We start from the raw sequence: 26,970 nt of genomic DNA, 5'->3' as shown, positions 1-26,970 counted from the left end.
GTAGTATGGACCCACGCCAGACGAGGCAGTGAATGGTGACGTGACTATCAATACGAACGCGAGGTGCTCCAAAATTGCTGGCTTCAGAAAGGGAATGGTATGTGCGTCCAATGCCAACGATTACGAGGTCGACAGCTGCCAAGGTGACTCGGGAGGGCCGCTAATGTGCGAGGGCAAAGTGGTTGGCATAGTTTCTTTTGGCACTGGCTGCGGCGAGCCGGACTCGGCCGGAGTGTATACTGATGTCTACCATTATCGGGAATGGATAGCCCGCAATACGGCTAACAAACGCAGCTAAACTAATGCATCTCCTTATAGACTCCATTTGATCGCTTTGTCCATGATGTGCTCCTTGCATATCCCGATGATATGAATGTGCTATTGGCATCATTGTTGTCTGCCATGTGCATGTAAATCATATTTTACGCTATTGTCATTAGATGTGTTTTATTCATTTAGTTTACCTTTCAAACTCTAGGAAATAAAATGCCAATTTGACCGTACTACGTGGATAACGTATACTTCATTTATTCATTGCAGTTATTGTGCAGAATCTTAGCAGACATTTAACAGACGCTGGTAATCCCATAATTATGCAAACCGCAATATAATGTTATCTCTAGTGGCAGATAGAATTTGGAATGGCTCACACTTATATACACACACACACATTCACAAATGTGGTAGGCACTTTTTGCCCACTAATCAAACCGTCCCCCTTAAAGTCTTGGTCCCTGCCTAGTCATGTACATACATGCCTTAACATATCGACTATTGAAGTCCGCTGTTACGGGCAAACAGCACGTACTGTTAATTTAGAATGGCCTAATTTTTGCCAAGGCAAATTTCTTAGCAAGCTATCAGTAACAGTGTCTTTAAGTTCTGCACAGCTGTTGAGTAACAGTTGCTAAGAGGCAGTTGATCTGAAGAAACTGTGTCAGCCCAGATCATGACGATCTCGTCATGTTAGAGGAAAATATCAATAATCTTATCAGTAATAATAATCAACAGGTTATAATTAACAAACTTGCGTCCATATCGAACTCCCTAACGAATTCAATACAAACAAGTAACAAGTCATACGGACGGACGGACAGACGGACATGGCTAGATCGTCTCGGCTGTTGATGGTGATCAAGAATATATATACTTTATAGGGTCGGAGATGCCTCCTTCTACCTGTTCTACCCTATGGGTAGCGGGTATCTCACAGTCGAGCACACTCGACAGTAGCTTTCTATGGAGCCAGTCATTATGCAATCAGAAGTGCCTATCTCACAAATAATATCCGAAGAGACTGAACGTTTAAGGATTCTATCACTTCATGGTCAACAGCATTACAATGTTAGCGCTCTTTGGTGTCATCCTAATAACAGCGTTAGGACCTCACGCAAGAGGATTTACAGAAAACCCCACTGCCTCAATTCAACAACATCCCATATTTTTTTAAATAAATGGCTTGAGGACAAGCACGAATTAGAGGAGGAAGAGTTAACACACAAAACATTACGAAACTCAAATCATTACGAAGGCCAATATGCAGACTCAGCGTCCGACCAACTTCCTGCACGCCCCGTGTGCACCTGAAATATTCCAAGAAGACCCAAAACCAAGTTGCCCAACACATCCGTCACATGCTACATCAAGAACCTCGAGCATTGCACCCAATTCGCCAGAACCAGAAACAGCGCTGTCAACGCCGCTGCTGAAACTCACAGCTTTATATAGGGCTAGCTTCAGAATTAGTCTCTAATTTGATTTCAATAAAGCACGATTCCAATCGGAATCATAATCAAATATATATATATTTTTTTTATTTAAAAACGAATAATTAACTTATATGTATTTTGCAAAAGATGTAGTACGAGTTTTTTATAGTCAATTGAATGTTCTGGAGTGAACAAATAAGAAAAGGCCACCAGAAATAACCTTTTTGGCATATTTGTTTTCGATTCGGTTATTTGGAATACAACACGAAATTGTTATTATTATATTAAATATATTATATAATATATTAAATTAATATATTATTTGTATCTGTTATTTAATTGAAGAAATCGAGAAATGAAAACTCTCTCGAAATACATAATAACTAACGTCAGCTTTATAACATTGAAAACAAAGCAATAGTCACTAACAAATCCATTCTCCTATATTTTTTTTTTTTTTGTTTAACAAATCGAACAGATTTTTATCCAGTTTGATGCTTATTTGTCAATCAAAACGAGAAACACAGAAACCCGAAATACATAGAAATTTCTTTTTGAAATGTGTATTGTAAAGTTATTATTTTAATATTATTTAATTAATTAAAACATTTATTTATAGCATGGAGACATTGAACAAATTATAATAATTAACAGAAAATCAAATAAAACATAGATTAAACAAACAAGAAAAGTTGTTCATTATTTTCGTTGAATTTATAAAAAAGTAAGTATTTCGATTCTGAATAATTCCCAATTTACATATTGTAATTGGAAACTAAAAACCAGAACAGGTGATATTAGTATGTAATATTTATTTAGGATATAACATGATTCTAAATGAAGTTAGAGCGAAAAAAATACGCATACCTTGTGTGTATTTATACTGAAAAACCACAAATTGTGTTGTATGTTATATGGTCACTTTTTATATTGCTCAGTACTTGAAAGCGAAACATCAAGAATAGTTGGGTGCTCGTTTATGAATAAAGAACTATTTACTGAAGCTCTACTTGTTATTAATTGAAAATCGGCCAAATAAGTGTCCTTTTATCTAGTAATCACGTAACTCATATAAAAACACCAAGTAAAAGGGACGAATAAGCAATGAAAGTGATATAAAGAAAGTTATCTAAATCTTATTGATGGGAAAACTAAATATTATTTCAGTTCTATACCGATTATAAATTTAAATTATTGCCATTTTAGTACTAGAATTCTATTTTATGTGTATATATTATCGAAGAATACGTCTTTAAAATTGGACAATTTATAGTCTATATCACAATATCTATTATAACAAATACGATCTAATACTAACATATAAATTTCAGTATGGTTGACGTAGGTGGACAGCGTTCGGAACGAAATAAATAGATCCATTGCTTCGAGAATGTAAACCTTATAATATTGTTGGTGGCAATTTCCGAGTATGATCAAAATTTTTTTGAATTCTAAAATGTTGTAAGTTTAAAAATACTGACATTTATTCAAGGGGGTGCTGTTTAATGCTATTTATATTGCAGAATAGAATGGAGGCATCAAAAGCTTTATTTGAAACCTTAGATAATTAACACTGGTTCACAAAATCTGGATTTCTTCTGTTCTTCTTAACAAGTAAATCTTGTACTATTGGTTAATTTACTTTGCACATACATAGATTTAATTCAGTTCAACTTAACAGATACCACGTGCCTTTCACATTTATTAGACACCAAAAGCATATTTTAGGATTAACTAATATCTTAACAAATAGTTCATCGTATATCCATTACATTAGTAATCTATAAATATGTATAATTTATAATTAAAATAAATAGCATAAACTTCAATTAGATCCTAGTTCAATGAATTTACTATATTTAAAGTCAAAGCTAAACTTTCTGCAATTCCAGTCAACAAACGTAGGCGGAAAAATAAACAATCGACAAGAACTTGTTCTTAATTTGCATGAAGGTATTAATGCTATATTAGTAGATTCATTAAGGGTATATCGCAGTCGTCTTACTCTTTAAGTTTAATCATGATTCTAATTTGAGTTAGAGCGAGATAAAAAGCTTTTGTTGCACACCCGCATATTGATATATATATAAGTATTTAAACCACAATAAATTGTGTTATATATAGTAGATTTTTATATTGCTCAGTAGTTAACAGCGGATCTTCAAGAGTAGATGGGTGCCTTTTGTGAATAAGAAGCTTCTTATATTGTAACTGAAGTGCTACTTATATTATCGACCATCGAAGGTGTGCGCAATAAGCGTCTTTATCCAGTAATCATGTTATTTTGGTTATCAGAAGCACAAAAGGAAAGGAGGCGAATGAACAAGGAGAAGAAAATCAACAAAGCAGACAGAAAAAAAATGAACTATGTTATTAATCTCTTATTGCTGGGCAAGTATAACATTTATATCTCATGTAAAACGGTGCTTCATAACATACATACACGTACATACATTTATATTTTTGTTTACTGAAAATAATTTATATTATTTTCTTAATAACCCATATTATCTTTATATAAATAATGACTAATACAATGTTTAATCAGTGATTTCAATTGTCGGCATTAAATTCAAATAATTAATTATAATTATACCGTTTCAAAATATCTTTGTAATATTTGTGGTATATTTATTTAAATATGCAAACTAAATATACCACATATATTTATTAGTCACATGCATACGTTTGGTTGAGGTATTAGTTTTAATTTTATGTTCTCAGGTACGGGTGAATCAGGAAAAACAACGTTTCTCAAACAAATGCGCATTATAAATGGAGATAAGTTTTCGGACGAAGAGAAGCTTAGCTACACTAAGAATGTGTACCGAAACATATTCATGGCTATGCAGTCAATGATCAAGGCTATGGAAGAACTTGAAATACCCTATAGTGATGTTGAAAATATTGTAAGACGAGAACAATATTCTTTCCAAATTCGAAATAAAGTTGTATTTTAATTGCAGGGTCGCGCTGAGCTCGTTTCGTTAATTGATTGTGACACAATCGAAACCTTGAAAGATCCCTATTTGAGTGCCATAAATGTCTTTGGAATGATGTTGGCATACAGAAGTGTTACAGTCGTCGAAAAGAATATTATTTAATAGATTCTGCAGAATAGTTCGTAAAACATTGCATTAAGTCAATAGTTTAAACAATTCATTGCTTCCTTTTTATCTACACAGCTTTCTCTGTGAAAAAGAACGAATTGAAAAGCCCGATTATATACCGAGTGAACAGGATATTTTGCGAGTACGTTCAGCGACAACTGGAATCAATCAATACGATATTGAAATGGATCGATTTGTACTCCGGTATATTACCATATCCATTATATTAAATACGATCCAATACTAACAAATAAATTGTAGAATGGTTGACGTAGGTGGAATGCCTTCGGAACGAAGGAAATGGATCCATTGCTTTGAGAATGTAAACCTTATAATATTTTTGGTGGCAATTTCCGGGTACTATCAACCTTTGTTTGAATCCGAAAATGTTGTAAGCTTAAACATACTGACATTTATTCAATTAGTTTGCTGTTTAATACTTTTTATATTGTAGAATAGAATGGAGGAATCGAAAACTTTATTTCAAACCATATTAAATTCCCGCTGGTTCGAAAAAACAGCGTATATTCTGTTTCTTAACAAGATAGATCAATTTGAGGAGAAAATCAAGAAATATCATTTGGTGGACTATTATCCTCTGTATGGGGATGGTAAGGACAATAATTTCATAGTATTCACAGTTAATAACTAATTTTTTGTATTTTGTTATAAATTTGCAAATAGGACCGAAGGGCGATTCAAAGGCAGCCCGTGACTTCATTCGGAACATGTTTCTTAGTTTGAACAACGACTACGAGAGGGACCTCTATTGTCATTACACATGCGCTACGGGCAAGTATATGTTGTTATTTAATTTAATATAACACTTTGACTTACTTTGCAAATCATTTTTATTCAATATAACAGATACTCATAACAACTCGACTTCGCCGCTGTAAAAGATACGATTATAAATAATTTATTAGACTCCAAAAACATATGTTAAAATAAATCATTTCGTTAGGAAATAATTTGTTTATGTAGCCATTCCATTAGTAATCTATGTACTTGTAAAGTCCATAGTTCAAATAAATAATATAAAATCAAAAAGATTAGTTTTATTAATTAATTTCCTAGGACTGATCATACTTTTCGATTTTAAAATTTATTCTCGATGAATTTACTAGGCTAAATTTTTGAAACCCTCGCCTACAAGTGCAAACAAGTAAGAAAGTTACAGTCGAATGTGCTCGAGTGTAAGATACCGCTACCCATTTGGAATAAAAGCAAAATATTGCTGTATTATTCTCAAAATATACCAAAATAAACCAAATGGTATATTTGGCATATCGATATAGTACCGCACTCAAAATATACCATAGACGTAAGCGATTTTGCCCATACAAAAGTATTTCTTTAATAACTTCCACAAATTTTATTTGATCGCAAATTTTCAGGAATCACAACTACTATAGTAATTATTGTATATGGGCATTTCCCAAAGTCGCGAACGTACGTTCGTACGAGATAAATTAAAAAAATAAAATCGAAAACAAACGTTTCCTGAAACTTTTTTTTACACTTCGATAGCATTTGTTTAGCTCTTTGGTTAGTGTAAATTATGGGGCTTATCGATTTTTAATTTTCATAATATTGTCAAAAAACATGCGGTCGCGAACGTACGCAAAATGGAAGTCGACTTTGGCTTAATACAGTAAAATGCAAAACTCTGCGAATTGAGACGGAATATTTTAAAGAAATGACTTTACTTTTAAAATAGAATTATGTAGCTTTCTATTAAGTCTACTCCCAAGAAAATATCTCCATTTATTTATTTTTAATTTAATTAAGTTTCGGTCGCGAACGTACGATTTTTCCATGTTGTTTTATTTATTAAATTTTTATTTTTACCACAACTTTTTTTTATTAATAACTTCATATTTCATAAAAACAAACGGATTTAACTCAATTTAATGTGTCTAATAACATTTAAAAGCAAAAAATATAAATTTTTATTAAATATGAAATATGTACTGAAATTTATTAATAGCAAGAAAAATATGTAATAAATAATAAGTAATAACTTACAAGTAATAAGTAACTGCAAACAACATAGTTTTCAAAAACAAAAACAAAAAAAAATTTTTTTTTTAAATCCATGCGACGCTAGTAAAAATCGACATAGGCTTATAGGTAAGGTCGCGAACGTACGCTACTTTGACAATCAATAAAAAAAAGATTGGTTTGAGTAACCCCAACGATTTTTTATATTTAAAATATATATACCAAAATAACTTAACACGTGAAGTTTCATCCACCTGCTTGCCCTTATGCGAAGCAATTACAATAAAATGATATTTTCGGTCGCGAACGTACGATTTGAACATAGATAAGAAGCAAAATAAAAATTAACAGTTAATTGAACATTTTTTCGCTCACTTTGCATTTTTATACCCGCTACCCATAGGGTATTATAACTTTGTGCCGGCAGGAAATGTATGTAACAGGTAGAAGGAGGCATCTCCGACCCTATAAAGTATATATATTCTTGATCAGCGTTAACAGCCGAGACGATCTAGCCATGTCCGTCTGTGTGTCTGTCCGTCCGTCCGTATGAACACCTAGATCTCAGAGACTATAAGAGATAGAGCTATAATTTTTTTTCGACAGCATTTGTTATGTTTGCACGCAGATCAAGTTTGTTTCAAATTTTTGCCACGCCCACTTCCGCCCCCGCAAATCAAAAATCGAATAACAAGCGTAATTTTAAAGTTAGAGTTACGAATTTTGGTATATATAATAATAACTATAGTAGTTATGATTCCTGAAAATTTGGTTGCGATCAGATGAAAATTGTGGAAGTTATTAAAGAAATACTTTTGTATGGGCAAACACGCCTACTTACTAGGGGTCTTAGTTGCTTTAGATGACAATTTGGTATATTGTGCCGTCTATGGTATATTTTGAATGCGGTACTATATCAATATACCAAATATACTATTTGGTATATTTTTAGTATTTTTGCAGTATATTCGGTATATTTTGAGAAAATTATCGCAAAATATATTTCTTTTATTCAAAATGGGTAGCGGGTATCTCACAGTCGAGTGCACTCGACTGTAGCTTTCTTACTTGTTTATCTTATTATTGGATTGCTATTAAGAGATTTGGTAGAAAAAATGCAAACATATCTTATGTTTTTCTTGTGAAATAATTAATCAAAAAAATGCATATAAAAGTAGCTATATGTGAAAAAATTACATTTTTTCAGTTTGCAGGCAAATTTTTTTATAAAAACAACGGAGATATGCTACGGATCCATTGTATTATGAAAATTTGGATATTTCTTTATGACATTATACAAAAAAATACGATGAATGTGAAGATTTTTTTTTCGGTCGTGGTTTACCATTTTTTGGGAATTGCCCATATGCCAAAGTTCGCAACTCTAGCTTTAAAATTACGCTTGTTATTCGATTTTTTTAATTTGCGGGGGCGGAACTGGGCGTGGCAAAATTTGAAACAAACTTGATCTACGTGCAAACATAACAAATGCTGTCGAAAAAAAATTATAGCTATATTTCTTATAGTCTCTGAGATCCAGTGTTTCATACGGACAGACACACAGACGGACAGATAGGGTCGGAGATGCCTCCTTCTACCTGTTACATACATTTCCTGCCGGCACAAAGGTTTAATACCCTTCTACCCTATGGGTAGCGGGTATAAAAATATATACACATACGCATATAATAACATACATATATTTTATTTGTGAAATCTATTATTGCTCATAATTAATACGAACAAAATGTATGTAATTTGTTAAAAGCAAAAGCCAAAGACTATACAGCGTTTTCAACGGCCTTAATCGTTTTATTCATTAAGTTCTTAGGTCTGATCATACTTTTCGATATTAAAATTTATACTCGATGAATTTACTAGGCTAAACTTTTGCAGCTCTTGCGTACAAACACAAGTGCAAAATATCCTTTTGTATATTGAAATATACAAAAAGTAAGAAAGTTACAGTCGAGTGATTGTAATTTGTTAACAACAGACGAACAATTTAACGCATATCACTCGATAAGGATCATGTTTTAAACACGCTCATCTGTTAAAGGGAGAGAACAAAACTCAAACCTTTTAAATATGTATTTTGCAAATGATGTAGTACGAGTTTTTTATAGTCAATTGAATGTTCTGGAGTGAAAAGAAAAGAAAAGAAAAGAAAAGAAAAGAAAAGGCCACCAGAAATAACCTTTTTGGCATTTTTGTTTTCATTTCGGTTATTTGGAATACAACACGAAATCGTTATTATTCACTTAAATTAATATATTATTTGTAGCTGTTATTTAATTGAAGAAATCGAGAAATGAAAACTCTCTCGAAATACATAATAACTAGCGTCAGTTTTATAACATTGAAAACAAGCCAATAGTCACTAACAAATCCATTCTCCTATATTATTTTTTTTTTGTTTAACAAATCAAGTAGATTTTTATCCAGTTTGATGCTTGTTTGTCAATCAAAATGAGTAACGCAGAAACCCGAAATGCATACAAATTTCTTTTTGAAATGTGTATTGTAAAGTTATTATTTTAATATTATTTAAACATTTATTTATCGCATGGACACATTGAACAAATGATAATAATTTACAGAAAATCAAATAAAACATAGATTAAACAAACAAGATGAGTTTTTCATTATTTTCGTCGAATTTCTAAAAAAAGTAAGTATTTCGATTCTGAATAATTCCCAATTTACATATTGTAATTGGAAACTAAAAACCTGAGCAGGTGATATTAGTATGTAATATTTATTTAGGATATAACATGATTCTAAATGAAGTTAGAGCGAAAAAAAATACTTTTTGTTCTTTTCACGCATACTATTTGTGTAAAAGTATTTATACTGAAAACCCACAAATTGTGTTGTATGTTATATGGTCACTTTTTATATTGCTCAGTACTTGACAGCGAAACATCAAGAATAGTTGGGTGCTCGTTTATGAATAAAGAACTATTTACTGAAGCTCTACTTGTTATTAATTGAAAATCGGCCAAATAAGTGTCCTTTTATCTAGTAATCATGCCATATAACTCATATAAAAAGACCAAGTAAAAGGGACGAATAAGCAATGAAAATGATATGGAGAAAGTTATCTAAATCTTATTGATGAGTAAACTAAATATTATTTCAGTTATATACCGATTATAAATTTAAATTATTGCCATTTTAGTACTATAAATCTTTTTTATCTTTATATATAATCGAAGAATACGACTTTAAAATTGGACAATTTATAGTCTTCCATATAACAATATCTATTATAATAAATACGATCCAATACTAACAAATAAATTGCAATATGGTTGACGTAGGTGGACAGCGTTCGGAACGAAAGAAATGGATCCATTGCTTCAAGAATGTAAACCTTATAATATTTTTGGTGGCAATTTCCGAGTACGATCAAAATTTGTCAAAAGTCAAAGCTAAACTTTCTGCAATTCCAGTCGACAAACGTAGGCGGAAAAATAAACAATAGACAATAATTTGTTCTTAATTTGAAGATATTAATGCTATATTAGTAGATTCATTAAGGGTATATCGCAGTCGTCTAACTCTTTAAGTTTAATCATGATTCTAATTTGAGTTAGAGCGAGACAAAATGCATTTGTTCGTCACCCGCATATTGATATATATATAAGTATTTAAACCACAATAAATTGTGTTATATATAGTAGATTTTTATATTGCTCAGTAGTTGACAGCGGATCTTCAAGAGTAGATGGGTTCCTTTTGCAAATAAGAAGCTTTTTATATAAAGTAATTGCAACTGAAGTGCTACTTATTGTATACTTTGGTTATCGATCAGTAATCATGTCATGTTGCTTATCAGAAGATCAGAAGGAAAGCAGGCGAATAAACAAGGAGATTGAGAAAATTATCAAAGAAGACAGAAAGAAAATGGACTATGTTATGAAACTCCTATTGCTGGGCAAGTATAACATTTATATCTCATGAAAAACATAACATATACACATTTATATATATACATATCTATTTTTTATACCCGCTACCCATAGGGTAGAAGGGTATTATAACATTGTGCCGGCAGGAAATGTATGTAACAGGTAGAAGGAGGCATCTCCAACCCTTTAAAGTACATGACTAGATCGTCTCGGCTGTTGACGCTGATCAATAATATATAGATCAGCGTCAACAGCCGAGACGATCTAGTCATGGCCGTCCGTCCGTATGAAACACTGGATCTCAGAGACTATAATAGATATAACTATAATTTTTTTCGACATCATTTGTTTGCACGCAGATCAAGTTTGTTTTAAATTTTTGCCACGCCCCCTTCCACCCCCACAAATTACAAAAATCGAATAACGTAGTTTTAAAGCTAGAGCTGCAAATATTTATAGTATATATACTAGTTGACCCGGCGAACTTTATGACAATAAATAAACAGATTGTGTTTTTATACCCGCTACCCATAGGGTAGAAGGGTATTATAACTTTGTGCCGGCAGGAAATGTATGTAACAGGTAGAAGGAGGCATCTCCGACCCTATAAAGTATATATATTCTTGATCAGCGTCAACAGCCGAGACGATATAGCCATGTCCGTCTGTCCGTCTGTGTGTCTGTGTGTCTGTCCGTCCGTCCGTATGAAACACTGGATCTCAGAGACTATAAGAGATAGAGCTATAATTTTTTTTCGACAGCATTTGTTATGTTTGCACGCAGATCAAGTTTGTTTCAAAATTTTTGCCACGCCCACTTCCGCCCCCGCAAATCAAAAAAATCGAATAACAAGCGTAATTTTAAAGCTAGAGTTTCGAATTTTGGTATATATAATAATTACTATAGTAGTTATGATTTCTGAAAATGTGGTTGCGATCAGATAATTGTGGAAGTTATTCAAGAAATACTTTTGTATGGGCAAAAACGCCTACTTACTAGGGCTCTGAGTTGCTTTGGCCGACAATCTGGTATATTGTGACGTCTATGGTATATTTTGAATACGGTACTATGTCGATATACCAAATATACCATTTGGTATATTTTTAGTATTTTTGCAGTATATTCAGTATATTTTGAGAAAATACCGCAAAATATATTTATTTTATTCAAAGTGGGTAGCGGGTATCTCACAGTCGAGTACACTCGACTGTAGCTTTCTTACTTGTTTTCCTGTATTTTAGTACATAGGTTGCTCTTCACCTTGTGATAGACGACATTTTTTGTTTTATTATCAGGCGCAAAAACAAACAACGCAGATGGACTTCCGACCCATAAACTTGCCACGTATATTTGACCATGGGAAAAACATGAATGTTCTAGATTTAAACCACAAACCTTGTGATTTGTTGATGGTCATTGCAAATGCAAGACGTATCGGAAATTGAATTCTATTAAATTCAAACGGCATATCGGTTGGGATTATCGGGATCCTTGGAATAAGAACTTTCTCACCTTTAAATTTTACTATCATTATCTTAGTGTAAATTAAATTGTTCATCAATTTTCTAACCACCAAACGCGTACCGTTGCACAGTTTTGGTTGGTTTATGTTTCAAAGCATGACTACGGAGCCAAACTTTAGGCGTAAATAGTTCGGTGGTAAGCCAGGCACATCCAAAGAGTTTAAAAATTTAATTGGATAGTTGGTGTCTTCATCTTTATTTGTGACGCAGCCAATAGATTTGAATGAATGCATTGTTCCAATGATCTTATTTTGAATAATGTAATTAAGGTCATCTACATCTTTATTCATAGCCGCTAAAATTGCTCGCTCACTCAACCATTCATTATTTTTGTAGTTAGAAATAATGTTTGGAAATACATTGTTAATAAGTTCGTCTTTTGATGAGAGAAAAAAAAAATAGATTCGATCGTCTTGCTCGCGGCATTGCTGACTGTAGATAAATGTATATATATACATAATATCGTACATAAATATTTGATACGTTACGCTCGCAGCCTACTTACTGTTATTCATTAGTATAAGTACAGCCATTTCGGTGGAGAATTCGCGCTGTCGAACGGAATAAAAAGTATCCTATGTCCGTCTCCTGGCTCTAAGCTACCTCTCTACCAATTTTCACTCAAATCTGTACTGCCGTTCTTGCTTTATAAGTGGTCTAACATAACACGACTTTCTTTTATATACATCTATAGATATAATAACAACTATAGTAATTGTGATTCCTGAAAATTTGGATGCGATCAGATAATAATTGTGGAAGTTATTAAAGAAATACTTTTGTGTGGGCAAAAACGCCTACTTACTAGGGCTCTGAGTTGCTTTGGCCGACAATCTGGTATATTGTGCCGTCTATGGTATATTTTGAATGTGGTACTATATCGATATACCAAATATACAATTTGGTATATTTTTATAGTATTTTGTTATATTTAAAAAATACCGCAATATTTTGTTTTTATTCAAAATCGGTAGAGGGTATCTCACAGTCGAGCACACTCGACTGTAACTTTCTTACTTGTTTTGTTTAGTTCCTGAAAACATTTATTCGGACTAGTAGTGCAAATAATTTATATTATTCTCTTAATAACCCATATTATCTTTCAATAAATAGTGACTAATACAATGTTTAATCAATTCAATTCAATTGTCGGTACCATTCCAAAATATCTTTCTAATATTTGTATATTTATTTATATATTTATTCAAATATGTAAACACATATATTTATTAGTCACATGCATACGTTTAATACTCTGGTTGAGGTATTAGTTTTAATTTGATGTTCTCAGGTACGGGTGAATCAGGAAAAACAACATTTCTCAAACAAATGCGCATTATACATGGCGATAGGTTTTCGGACAAAGAGATGCGTTTCTTCACTAAGATGGTGTACCGAAACATATTCATGGCTATGCAGTCAATGATCAAGGCTATGAAAGAACTTGAAATACCCTATATTGATGATGAAAATATTGTAAGACGTGAACAATATTCTTTCCAATTTTGAAATAAAGTTGTATTTTAATTGCAGGATCACGCTGAGCTCGTTTCGACAGTTCCATTTGAAACAATGGAAATCTTGAAAGATCCCTATTTGAGTGCCATTAAATGTCTTTGGAATGATATTGGGATACAGGAGTGTTACAGTCGTCGAGACGAATATTATATAATAGATTCTGCAGAATAGTTCGTAAAACATTTAATTAAGTCAATAGTTTAAACAATTAATTGCTTTCTTTTTTATCTACACAGCTTTCTCAATGAAATAGAACGAATTGAAAAGACGGATTATATACCGAGTGAACAGGATATTTTGCGAGTACGTTCACCGACAACTGGAATCATTCAATACGATATTGAAATGCAACAATTTGTAATCCGGTATATTACCATATCTAACAAATACATAACAAATACGATCCAATACTAACAAATAAATTGCAGTATGGTTGACGTAGGTGGACAGCCTTCGGAACGAAGGAAATGGATCCATTGCTTCGAGAATGTAAACCTTATAATATTTTTCGTCGCAATTTCCGGGTACTATCAACCTTTGTTTGAATCCGAAAATGTTGTAAGCTTAAACATACTGACATTTATTCAATTAGTTTGCTGTTTAATACTTTTTATATTGTAGAATAGAATGGAGGAATCGAAAGCTTTATTTAAAACCATGTTTAATTCCCACTGGTTCGAAAAAACAGCGTATGTTCTATTTCTTAACAAGATAGATCAATTTGAGAAGACAATCAAGAAATATCATTTGGTGGACTATTATCCTTTCTATGGGGATGGTAAGGACAATAATTTAATAGTGTTGACAGTTAATAACTAATTTTTTTTATTTTGTTATAAATTTGCAAATAGGACCGAAGGGCGATTCAGAGGCAGCCCGTGACTTCATTCGGAACATGTTTCTTAGTTTGATCGAAGACAAAGAGAGGGCCTTCTATTGTCATTACACAAACGCTACGGGCAAGTATATGTTGTTATTTAATTAAATATAACACTTTGACTTACTTTGCAAATCATTTTATTCAATATAACAGATACTCATAACATAACACTCGTCTTTGCCGCTGTAAAAGATACGATAATGAGCAATTTATTAGAATCCTTAAACATATATTAAAATAAATCATTTCGTTAGGAAATAATTCCATTAGTAATCTACGTACTTGTAAAATCCATAGTTCAAATAAATAATATAAAATCAAATGGATTCTGGTTATACAGCGTTTTCAACGGCCTTAATCGTTTTATTCATTAAGTTCTTAGGTCTGATCATACTTTTCGATATTAAAATTTATACTCGATGAATTTACTAGGCTAAACTTTTGCAGCTCTTGCGTACAAACACAAGTGCAAAATATCCTTTTGTATATTGAAATATACAAAAAGTAAGAAAGTTACAGTCGAGTGATTGTAATTTGTTAACAACAGACGAACAATTTAACGCATATACTTCGATAAGGATCATGTTTTAAACACGATCATCTGTTAGAGGGAGAAAACAAAAACACAGACCGTTGGTATATGTATTTTGCAAATGATGTAGTACGAGTTTTTTATAGTCAATTGAATGTTCCGGAGTGAAAAGAAAAGAAAAGAAAAGAAAAGAAAAGGCCACCAGAAGTAACCATTTAACGCAGAAACCCGAAATGCATACAAATTTCTTTGCAAAGTTATGATTTTAATATTATTTAATTAATTTAAACATTTATTTATCGCATGGACACATTGAACAAATGATAATAATTTACAGAAAATTAAATAAAACATAGATAAAACAAACAAGAAGAGTTTTTCATTATTTTCGTAGAATTTGAAAAAAGTAAGTATTTGGATTCTGAATAATGCCCAATTTACATATTGTAATTGGAAACTAAAAACCAGAACAGGTGATATTAGTAAGTAATATTTATTTAGGATATAACATGATTCTAAATGAAGTTAGAGCGAAAAAAATACTATTGTTCTTTTCACGCATACTGTGTGTGTATAAGTATTTATACTGAAAAACCACAAATTGTGTTGTATGTTATATGGTCACTTTTTATATTGCTCAGTACTTGACAGCGAAACATCAAGAATAATTGGGTGCCCGTTTGTGAATAAAGAACTATTTTCTGAAGCTCTACTTGTTATTAATTGAAAATCGGCCAAATAAGTGTCCTTTTTTCTAGTAATCATGCCATATAACTCATGTAAAAAGACCAAGTAAAAGGGACGAATAAGCAATGAAAATGATATGGAGAAAGTTATCTAAATCTTATTGATGAGTAAACTAAATATTATTTCAGTTATATACCGATTATAAATTTAAATTATTATCATTTTAGTACTAGAAATCTATTATATATATTTTCGAAGAATACGACTTTAAAATTGGACAATTTATAGTCTGGTAAATCACACTATCTATTATAACAAATACGATCCAATACTAACAAATAAATTTCAGTATGGTTGACGAAGGTGGACAGCGTTCGGAACGAAAGAAATGGATCCATTGCTTCAAGAATGTAAACCTTATAATATTTTTTGTGGCAATTTCCGAGTACAATCAAAATTTGTCAAAAGTCAAAGCTAAACTTTCTGCAATTCCAGTCGACAAACGTAGGCGGAAAAATAAACAATAGACAATAATTTGTTCTTAATTTGAAGATATTAATGCTATATTAGTAGATTCATTAAGGGTATATCGCAGTCGTCTTACCCTTTAAGTTTAATCATGATTCTAATTTGAGTTAGAGCGAGGCAAAGTGCATTTGTTCCTCACCCGCATATTGATATATATATATATATATAAGTATTTATACTAAAAAGCCACAATAAATTGTGTTGTATATAGTAGATTTTTATATTGCTCAGTAGTTGACAGCGGATCATCAAGAGTAGATGGGTGCCTTTTGCGAATAAGAACCTTCTTATATTGTAACTGAAGTGCTACTTATATGTATACTTTGATTATCGACCATCGAAGGTGTGCGCAATAAGCGTCTTTATCCAGTTATCATGTCATGTTGCTTATCAGAAGATCAGAAGGAAAGCAGGCGAATAAACAAGGAGATTGAGAAAATTATCAAAGCTGACAGAAAAAAAATGGACTATGTTATTAAACTCTTATTGCTGGGCAAGTATAACATTTATATCTCATGTAAAACGGTGCTTCATAACATACATGTACATATATTTTTTTGTTTAGTTCCTGAAAACATTTATTCGGACTCGTAGTGAAAATAATTTATATTATTTTCTTAATATCCCATATTATCTTTATATAAATAATGACTAATACAATGTTTAATCAGTGATTTCAATTGTCGGCATTAAATTCAAATAATTAATTATAATTATACCGTTCCAAAATATCTTTGTAATATTTGTGGTATATTTATTTAAATATGCAAACTAAATATACCACATATATTTATTAGTCACATGCATACGTTTGGTTGAGGTATTAGTTTTAATTTTATGTTCTCAGGTACGGGTGAATCAGGAAAAACAACGTTTCTCAAACAAATGCGCATTATAAATGGAGATAAGTTTTCGGACGAAGAGAAGCTTAGCTACACTAAGAATGTGTACCGAAACATATTCATGGCTATGCAGTCAATGATCAAGGCTATGGAAGAACTTGAAATACCCTATAGTGATGTTGAAAATATTGTAAGACGTGAACAAAATTCTTTCCAATTTCGAAATAAAGTTGTAATTTAATTGCAGGATCGCGCTGAGCTCATTTCGTTAATTGATTGTGGCACAATCGAAACCTTGAAAGATCCCTTTTTGAGTGCCATTAAATATCTTTGGAAGGATTTTGGCATACAGAAGTGTTACAGTCGTCGAAAAGAATATTATTTAATAGATTCTGCAGAATAGTTCGTAAAACATTGCATTAAGTCAATAGTTTAAACAATTCATTGCTTTCTTTTTTATCTACGCAGCTTTCTCTGTGAAATAGAACGAATTGAAAAGACGGATTATATACCGAGTGAACAGGATATTTTGCGAGTACGTTCAGCGACAACTGGAATCAATCAATACGATATTGAAATGGATCGATTTGTACTCCGGTATATTACCATATCTATTATATCAAATACGATCCAATACTAACAAATAAATTACAGTATGGTTGATGTAGGTGGACAACCTGCGGAACGAAAGAAATGGATCCATTGCTTCGAGAATGTAAACCTTATAATATTTTTGGTGTCAATTTCCGAGTACGATCAAAATTTGCCTGAATCCGAAAATGTTGTAAGTTTAAACATACTGACATTTATTCAATTAGTTTGCTGTGTAATACTCTTTATATTGTAGAATAGATTGGAGGAATCGAAAGCTCTTTTTAAAACCATAGTTAATTCCCACTGGTTCCAAAAATCAGCGTTTGTTCTGTTTCTTAACAAGATAGATCAGTTTGAGGAGCAAATCAAAGATCAAGACAAACAATTGGTGAAATTTTATCCTCTGTATGGCGGTAAGAACAATAATTTCATAGTGTTGACAGTTAATAACTAATTTTTTTTATTTTGTTATAAATTTGCAAATAGGGCCGAAGGGCGATTCAAATGCAGCCCGTGACTTCATTCGAAGCATGTTTCTTAGTTTGAACAACGACTACGAGAGGGACCTCTATTGTCATTACACATGCGCTACGGGCAAGTATATGTTGTTATTTAATTTGATATAACACTTTGACTTACTTTGCAAATCATTTTTATTCAATATAACAGATACTTCTAACATAACACTCGTCTTCGCCGCTGTAAAAGATACAATTATGAGAACTTTATTAGAAACCATAAACTTATAATAAAATAATAATTTATTTATGTATCCATTCCATTAGTAATCTATGTACTTGTAATTTCCATAGTTGAAATAAATAATATAAAATCAAATGGATTCTGGTTATACAGCGTTTTCAACGCCCTTATTCGTTTTAATCATTAAGTTCTTAGGTCTGGTCATACTTTTCGATTTTAAAATTTATACTCGATGAATTTACTAGGCTAAACTTTTGCAGCCCTCGCCTACAAACACAAGTAAAAAAATCTTTTGGTATATTGAAATATGCAACTTGTTTGCAAAATTTTTTATATAAATTAAAAGACTACGGAAAAATATAATGATTCAATCAATATTTCAATTCGTAACACCCCTAGTTCATGGAAAAATCACGAAAAAATGCCATTTGAAAATGTGCGCTCTTTTTTGGTATACTTTTTGTCGTAAAATAGAATATGCTTAAACTGAAGATGCGGTCACGCGCTGGAAAATGTAAACGTATGACGTCAAAAATTTTGCGCAGTCTAAATTGCGCATATTTAAGCGCCACCTTGTAAGTTTCTTGTAATCATGCTTCTATGTCGGTGACTATTTCGTGTGTGTTGGTGTTGCGTTAATAAAAAAGTGTAAATACTTAAGAAAATTTTAGAGTTGACAAATCAAAAAAGTTTCTACGGGTCGTGCGCTAACGTTAACCGAAAAATGCAAAATCAAATATGTTGTGAGTTTTGCATGGAAATCGACACACCGACAAAACCAGCAGCAGCCAGTGCAAGAATATTAGCCCCAACTTTGCAAGGAATCAATCGTATCTGCATATGTACATGTATTTGGGGCGTGTGAATATAATTCGTTGCACTACAGAAGCAGTTCGGTCATTGTTGAAAAGTTTAAGGGACAGAGAGATTGTTAAATACAATTTGACGTGCAAGAATCGAAATTTTTCAGTCCAAAAATTTTTCATATTCGTTTTTGCCTCGCCCTCGCTCTGTGTGTATAGCAGTGCGCGTGTGTGTATAGAAGTGCGAGCGAAACAGCTATACAGCTACGGGGCGCTATCTATCTATCCTATCAGTGATATCTGTATGTCTTATTTGCATTTAGCTTTTATGCTGACAGTTATTAAGTTCAATTTAAAATGTTTAATTCTTCAATTATGCAATTTATTTACCGACAAATGCATCTTTTGATTTTTTTTTGGCAAATTGCATATTGGGATATTAGTATTGCCAAATTTAGCGGTGACAACACTACATTGCACTGCTTGCCTCAGCAAACAGCATGTTTCGGCATTATTTAGTACATTTTGCGGTGAGCCAATATAGTCGTATATTTTTTTCCCCATTGCCAATACAGTGGGAGGAGGAAGCTACTTACATACATACATATATCGACATAAAAAGTTAATGTTATTGTGTCCTGATATTGCAATATCTATTGAAAACTTAGCAACAAATCGGCTTCTGTGATTAGCGCATTCAATTAGTTGGCATACTATTTTCGGCTTGGTTTTAATAGAATTAGTTATAGAAAAGAGTCTGCTTCTTAGCTGTGGGTGGGGTGTATGTGTGTGTGTTTGCGTGCCTGAGTGTATGTGTGGATTGACTTCACTGATGGTGTGCTGCTGCTGTTGCTCGCTCTATATAAAATATAGATAGAAGTGTTCATTCATTCATAGCTAAAATATGCATCTACCTGTTCTCTTATACTTGTAGTTCCACTGCATACCGGAAAATAAACAAATACAAGAAGCATAAAGTATGCAGAAAATTAAATACAAAAAGGGGCTTTTAAGTTTTGCGTGTGAATGAAATTCGAAAACTCAAGGGAGCAGGAAGCGAACGAAAAACATAACCATTGTGCTCGCTCGTCGTCATATACAGTTTCTGTTCTCAATCACCTAACTAACGATTATTACAAATCTTCGTTGCATTTATAAACTGCTGGTAAATAAAAACGAAACGAAATAACGCGAAAAGCGCGAATAGTGGAATAACACGACAAAAAAGAAAAAAGTTTACAAGCAAATGCATCAGTAAATAATATAGAATAATACATAGTGGCGTATGCAAGCAACAACTATACACGTTCCTTGTAACTAATGTTTTCCAAACACAACTAAAAAATTTAACGATAACGATTGAAAACCGCACATCGTAAAGTAACGGCAACATCACCTCAACAACTCGTAAAGCATAACCACATAGGAATTATACATTACTTACATAAATACAAACATACAATAATATAAAATTGTGTGTACATGTATTTACCTAAATACATATATATCCAAAACGACACCGATTTAAAGTAACTGCAGGGAAATAATACGAAACAACACAACCAACAACAAAATTATTATTATTATTGTTATTATTATTTAGTGCCAGACCATATATAACGACCACAGATTTACTTGATTAACAACAAAAAGAAAGTTATGAAAAGCAACAGACCCCGACCCATTGGATAATCTATTCATAAACTGCATCGTCTTCGTTGTTGTCGTGTTCGTCGTCGACTCTACTTACAATTAGATTTGTTCATGTCTCACAATAACAACAGCTGCAACAACAACAAGAATATAACAGAACTGAATCGAGCGACTTAATGTGTAAGTATGATATGTACTTACTCACTTAATATCCAAGCCACTTGTTGATTAATATTTGGGTAATACTAGTCTACAGTTGTATTCATTTAGGATGTCTGATAAGAGCTATGAATAATAATGCAGCTCAGTGAGTAATCGCCAAATACTTAACTCTTACCCTTATACTGAGTTGTGGGTTGTTGAATTGATAAATCGGATAATGTTTGGTCAGGGAACTTGCGACAAACCCATTAAAAATGTTTGTTTGTTTGCTCTTTTCCTCTCTTGGAAAAAGGTGACGATCAACAACATACAATAATAGGGGAAACATTTTGATCTTTTTTAACGACCTGCAGAACGACGACACTCTTGATGTCTTTTATCAAGATGACATCAAATCGTGTAGAAATATGCAATTTATCTCGAGTTTCGTTATCTCTCTGGTGCTACTGTTGTCTAGCATGTCTGATAATTTCCTCAACCACCTGTTCCCACAAACTGAGATGGGATGACGTTGATTTATGAACAAAACACACATCTGTTGATGTGTATTCCAATTAGATGTCCCTTTAAACCCGCCTTTAAAGGTTTGCTCTCATCTCTTTTTGCAAAACCAATATGTATATTAAGTATACAAATGAATTTGCTTATTTTATGTTCAAATTTCCTGGAATCATTTAAGTTGTTTACATGCTTATTACGCTGCGTGGGCGTCTAGGAATGCCTTTCAAATACTAGTTTTCGTAAATTAATAATTGTTTTTTATTTACATGCAGCTAAGCCAAAGTGTATATGTAAACATACACACATGTGTGATTAAATATAAATACCCTATTTAGCTAATTCGTCCACCAACACCAAATGGTGGAAAGTGTACTGTTTAGTAATTAGCATTACACTGATCACTCTTTCATCTTATGATCCCTGATAGGGAAATGAATCCAGTTTCATGCGGAATGCACATGGAACATAGGCAAGGCCAACAATATCTACGAACAATAATTCACAGACGTTTGTTAAAATCTTGTTTTTGTCGTCAGTTTTTATAAATTGTAGCTGCTGTCCGCCCACCAAAATTGTTAGGGTATTGCTAATTGCGAGACTATAGTTCAGATCTAATGTAAACACTTTCCCTTTTACTTAGAGGTATAAAACTTTTGTAATGTGACTAAACTAGAGTTCAATGTATTAATAGTTTCTCTGTTTTTCTTGCAGGTGTTATCCAGATATTAAGTTAATCAGTTGAAGTCGTCCTGTTCAATGTGGTCAACGTATTCGTATTCTCCATTGTCAGTGAGATGCGTCAAAGTCTGGTCAAGAATATAGTCAACTGAGTAAACTAATCCCTCATTACGCACTCACACACACACACACACACATACACAACACACACACACTCACAAATCCCATCGAAGCCTTTGAAGCAAAGTAAGCAATAGCCAAAGAGAGCCTGAGTGTCGTAGGAAACAGCGAGCAACGCCAAAGTACAAATGCTCAAGAGCAACTAAATCGAAATTAAAATAAAAAAGGAATAAACATACAACAATTTACATTAGAGAGCAAAAACAACTACGGAATTAACGCAAATTTTTGGCTAATCGAAAACTGTGAAGTTGCTCCAAAAATACGAATATTCAAAGGACGGGACACAAAAAGCTGCAATATATATATATCATTTTCATTAGCAACATTGTGCAAAATTGCAAGAGGGGGGAGCGGAATACACATAACAATTGAACGATAAAGTCGTTTCATAAGGATTTGCCCAAGTCACGGAGCGTCGAGCAGGGACGGTAGAACGCGTAAGCGTCCTTAAATCCAGTTAGCATGGAGTGCTGTTTATCAGAAGAGGCCAAGGAACAAAAACGGATCAATCAGGAAATCGAGAAACAGTTGCGTCGCGACAAACGAGATGCACGCCGAGAACTTAAACTCCTGTTACTGGGTGAGTATATATTAACGTGTATATTCTATCTATCAATCGACCTTGACCCCTATAAATATACGGAAGCCAACGACTCCCTTGCCTCCAAGATAGAGAGAGAGCAGCTTGCTTTGCCTTGTGCATCGTATGTGTCAATTAGTAAACAAAACTTTATTAATGATGCACAACAACAACACTCACAGTACTATATACATATGTATGCATGCGTGCATTACAACGATAGCAATGAGTGTGATTGAATTTCACCTGGGCCGGGGGCTTAATGCAATTGTTGCGTTTCCCTGTTTGCAGATGCAAGTTCACTGCGCCAAGTTGGTTGGCATAACCACATTTTTGCTAATTAGTAAAGTGCTTTACCAACCTAACATGCGTGTGGTTGATGCCGTTTCTGGTTCCTTACTGGTTCTATAACTAATGCCACCATTTCACTGTTGTGTATTCACAGGCACGGGCGAGTCCGGAAAGTCAACGTTTATCAAACAGATGCGCATTATACACGGCAGCGGATACTCGGACGATGATAAGCGTGGCTACATTAAGCTGGTGTTCCAGAACATATTCATGGCCATGCAGTCAATGATCAAGGCCATGGATATGCTGAAAATATCCTACGGTGTTGGCGAACATATAGTACGTAACTTTGACTTAATCCTAGTGTTTCAAATTGTTATTTATACCGGATTTCATTTGCAGGATCTTGCTGATCTGGTTATGAGCATTGATTATGAAACAGTAACAACATTTGAGGATCCGTATTTGAATGCCATAAAAACGCTATGGTCCGATGCCGGCATACAGGAGTGCTATGATCGACGAAGAGAATATCAATTGACTGATTCCGCTAAATAGTAAGTTCATCCATTGATTTGTTGTTGTTGTATATTCATTACATTCTTGTGTGTATCGTCTGCAGTTATCTGATGGATCTCGATCGTGTGGCTCAACCTGATTATTTACCCACTGAGCAAGACATTTTACGAGTTCGTGTGCCGACAACGGGGATCATTGAGTATCCCTTCGATCTAGAAGAAATCAGATTTAGGTAGCTAAACGTCAACTACATTAATTGCATGCCTACTTTATGTCATTCTTTAACTTCTTATGGTGGTTGTCTATTCTTTTAAATGGTACACACTCTAATCTCACCAATAAGGAGGTTTTTATTTAATTCTATTCATTTGCATGAAAAGCATAAATTAGCTAAATTGTGTCCGATTTGTATATGGGGAGACTAAAAATTACAGAGGATTGTTGATTGGGAACAGTGAATAGTTAGGCGAATTAAACATGCTGATTGCCTACCCACTGAGCAGCAAGTATTTAGTGCTCTACATCTGGAATCCCATCAGCGCTCATGTCTAGGTATTTGAATTTCGAACAAATGGAAACTTTTAATTATAGTAATGTGCTACATCAGTAAGTTGCTATTATCAGCCTGAAAGATGCTAAAATACTAATATAATCCGTATACTCGTATAACGTATGTAGCATCCAAACAAAAATATTTGTAAATCCACATAGTTTGCTTATAGAAAATTGCTTTAAAAGTTGCTTTGTTGTACCATAATTTATGCCTTTAATTTGCTATGATTGTAATTACTTTAAACATATAAACCCAATAATTTATATGGGATCACAAATATTTACAAATATTTTTCATATGCAGAATGGTGGACGTCGGTGGTCAGCGTTCTGAGAGAAGAAAGTGGATTCATTGTTTTGAAAATGTCACCTCGATCATATTTTTGGTAGCGTTATCGGAATATGATCAAATCTTGTTTGAATCTGATAATGAGGTGAGTTCTTCATTAATAATAACAATAATTTGGTTAATAACAAAATGCATTTATTTTATAGAACCGCATGGAGGAATCAAAAGCTTTATTTAGAACTATAATTACGTACCCGTGGTTCCAAAATTCATCAGTTATTCTTTTCCTAAACAAGAAAGATTTGTTAGAAGAGAAAATCATGTATTCGCATTTGGTGGATTATTTTCCTGAATACGATGGTAAGTGATTAATGTTATAGCTATATTCCGAAAAACTAATATTTAATATATTGCTCACAGGTCCACAGCGAGATGCAATAGCAGCCCGTGAATTCATACTGCGCATGTTTGTAGACTTAAATCCAGATTCCGAAAAGATTATCTATTCTCATTTCACCTGTGCTACAGGTAACAACAATTTTCCATTTGCTTATCACACTTATTTGGCAATTACAATCAAAATTTAAATATTGGTAATTCTTTGGCAAAAAAATACAGTGTATTTATAATTTTTCCTTTTTCGTACAAATTCCTACATTTTATCTTTAAACAGAAACAATAATTCCAAAAATCATTCTTAAAGTGATAAGATTTATCTATTTTCAAAATAAAAAAATATTTTGATATAGGTTTTTATAGTTTAAAAGCCAGAGAATTACCCATATATAATATTAATCCATTTAATACTTAAGCATTCTGTTGATTTCATATTTTGTTTTCCTCTTTAGATACTGAAAATATTAGGTTTGTGTTTGCGGCTGTAAAGGACACGATTCTGCAATCCAATCTTAAGGAATACAATTTGGTCTAAACTGGATTTGGATCAGCAAACTATTTTTGTGATTTTTATTATACATATACATATATATACAAATGTATAAGTGTATACATATATATATGTGTGGATATATGTATGTATATATACATATACATATGTATACAGAAATATATATATGAATATGAATATATATACATACATTCATAATTCCTTTTTCGCATATTAATTAAAATGATACAAACAAGAAAAGAAAACTAATGATGTTTGCCGAAGATTAAGCATTAGAACCAAACACAAGTTTCTTAAATTGTAAACATCAGGAACCGAACAGAGAAAAGAATGTAGCATAAATTATGAAAATTATGATAACACGATTTGATTGATGTATACATTTGAATTTGTGTGGAATGCACAAAAAGAGAAATGAAAAACAAAACAAAATTTAAATAACTTCTGATACCAAGTACGATTAACGTAATAATAATAATATTTAAAATTCATTATTATAGAACTTTTGTAATAAAATGAAAAAAAAGCAAAAACAAAATAAATTTAATTTAATCAAAAGCTTAAAAGGAACAACAAATGGAAACAATTTTTGTCGTACTGAAGCGTAAATTTTACTGAAACCAACCAACAAAATGTAACTTATAAACAAATAGTAATTTTGCATAAACAAATATATGTCAGAAGTTTCTCATAATTATTTAAATATTACACACACACACACATATTCACGCACATATACACAAACATACACACTCGCATTAAAACAAGAAGAAAAACAGAATCCTGTAAGCTAAAAGAAACAACAAAAAAAAGAAAAGAAATGAAATGAAAATCAAATGCAGATATAATAAATGAACTGTATAATGTATTTTCGTTTTGATAAAGAAGAACCATCGTAAATACTGTAACAATTGTTTACTGAAATATTTATATTATAAATACAAAGCCCATAATATATGTATATACATAAATGCATACAAAACATACATACAGCATACGCACATACTTACATAACTTTGTAATGATAAATAAATTAATTTGTATTGCGAAAAAGAATCATTCAATGTAAATTACAAATCGTACTAATACATAAAATGGGAAACGATTATGAACGTGATGATTAAGTACTATATTATGTAATGAAAAAAAAAATAACAAAACAACAAATTAATAATCGCATTTGTATTTTACAAATCGCGGCCAGATTTATATATTACCTAAGTATAATTAACATGTACGTTTGTCAAAGATTTCATAGCTGCAGCATAACTATAATTAACAAAAACAGCAGAAAAACAAAAAACAAAAA

At 32.4% G+C, this 26,970-nt stretch overlaps 4 protein-coding genes and 2 long non-coding RNA genes across 7 annotated transcripts in view; 5 read left to right on the top strand and 1 right to left on the bottom strand.

Annotated features, from left to right (window-relative positions):
* Positions 1 to 503, top strand: part of LOC117569004 (putative trypsin-6) — a 1,776-nt gene extending 1,273 nt beyond the window's left edge. Inside the window, exon 3 of the mRNA XM_034249991.2 lies at positions 5 to 503. Coding sequence (XP_034105882.1) covers positions 5 to 298 — 294 coding nt within the window. The 3' untranslated portion in view covers positions 299 to 503. The remainder of the gene's footprint in view (positions 1 to 4) is intronic.
* LOC117569003 (G protein alpha q subunit-like) overlaps positions 1 to 14,983 on the top strand; it is a 20,349-nt gene extending 5,366 nt beyond the window's left edge. The window contains exons 3-11 of the mRNA XM_034249989.2: positions 10,147 to 10,287; positions 10,641 to 10,763; positions 13,552 to 13,736; positions 13,794 to 13,948; positions 14,015 to 14,143; positions 14,207 to 14,336; positions 14,400 to 14,556; positions 14,630 to 14,737; positions 14,812 to 14,983. Of these exons, the coding sequence (XP_034105880.2) occupies positions 10,147 to 10,287; positions 10,641 to 10,763; positions 13,552 to 13,736; positions 13,794 to 13,948; positions 14,015 to 14,143; positions 14,207 to 14,336; positions 14,400 to 14,556; positions 14,630 to 14,737; positions 14,812 to 14,894 (1,211 nt within the window). The 3' untranslated portion in view covers positions 14,895 to 14,983. The remainder of the gene's footprint in view (positions 1 to 10,146; positions 10,288 to 10,640; positions 10,764 to 13,551; positions 13,737 to 13,793; positions 13,949 to 14,014; positions 14,144 to 14,206; positions 14,337 to 14,399; positions 14,557 to 14,629; positions 14,738 to 14,811) is intronic.
* Positions 14,169 to 18,043, bottom strand: LOC127565631 (uncharacterized). The gene is made up of 2 exons (XR_007954961.1): positions 17,969 to 18,043; positions 14,169 to 14,273 (listed from the first exon to the last, which is right to left on the bottom strand). It is a non-coding gene; the product is annotated as an uncharacterized LOC127565631 (long non-coding RNA).
* LOC127565632 (uncharacterized) lies at positions 15,884 to 16,397 on the top strand. The gene is made up of 3 exons (XR_007954962.1): positions 15,884 to 16,044; positions 16,105 to 16,169; positions 16,227 to 16,397. It is a non-coding gene; the product is annotated as an uncharacterized LOC127565632 (long non-coding RNA).
* On the top strand, positions 16,661 to 20,621 carry LOC117569002 (G protein alpha q subunit-like). The gene is made up of 9 exons (XM_034249988.2): positions 16,661 to 16,898; positions 17,253 to 17,437; positions 17,495 to 17,649; positions 17,716 to 17,844; positions 17,902 to 18,031; positions 18,095 to 18,254; positions 18,328 to 18,435; positions 18,511 to 19,118; positions 20,281 to 20,621. The coding sequence occupies exons 1-8, from the start codon at positions 16,781 to 16,783 to the stop codon at positions 18,588 to 18,590; spliced, it is 1,065 nt and encodes a 354-aa protein (XP_034105879.1). The 5' UTR covers positions 16,661 to 16,780; the 3' UTR covers positions 18,591 to 19,118; positions 20,281 to 20,621.
* Positions 19,140 to 26,970, top strand: LOC117569000 (guanine nucleotide-binding protein G(q) subunit alpha). 2 transcript variants are annotated; one of them, XM_034249982.2, is made up of 9 exons: positions 19,140 to 19,286; positions 20,950 to 21,179; positions 22,374 to 23,103; positions 23,549 to 23,951; positions 24,017 to 24,145; positions 24,770 to 24,899; positions 24,961 to 25,114; positions 25,175 to 25,282; positions 25,603 to 26,970. In XM_034249982.2, the coding sequence occupies exons 3-9, from the start codon at positions 22,986 to 22,988 to the stop codon at positions 25,683 to 25,685; spliced, it is 1,125 nt and encodes a 374-aa protein (XP_034105873.1). In that variant the 5' UTR covers positions 19,140 to 19,286; positions 20,950 to 21,179; positions 22,374 to 22,985; the 3' UTR covers positions 25,686 to 26,970. The 2 variants fall into 2 exon arrangements, with proteins under 2 accessions (XP_034105873.1, XP_034105876.1); XM_034249985.2 differs by lacking the exon at positions 19,140 to 19,286 and having other exon boundaries at positions 20,759 to 21,179; positions 23,549 to 23,733; positions 23,797 to 23,951.

Source organism: Drosophila albomicans, chromosome 3, assembly GCF_009650485.2.
Source record: "Drosophila albomicans strain 15112-1751.03 chromosome 3, ASM965048v2, whole genome shotgun sequence".
Taxonomy (NCBI): Eukaryota; Metazoa; Arthropoda; class Insecta; order Diptera; family Drosophilidae; genus Drosophila; species Drosophila albomicans.
Note: the sequence above shows the minus strand (reverse complement) of the source record. Positions and strands in the feature narration are given on the sequence as shown.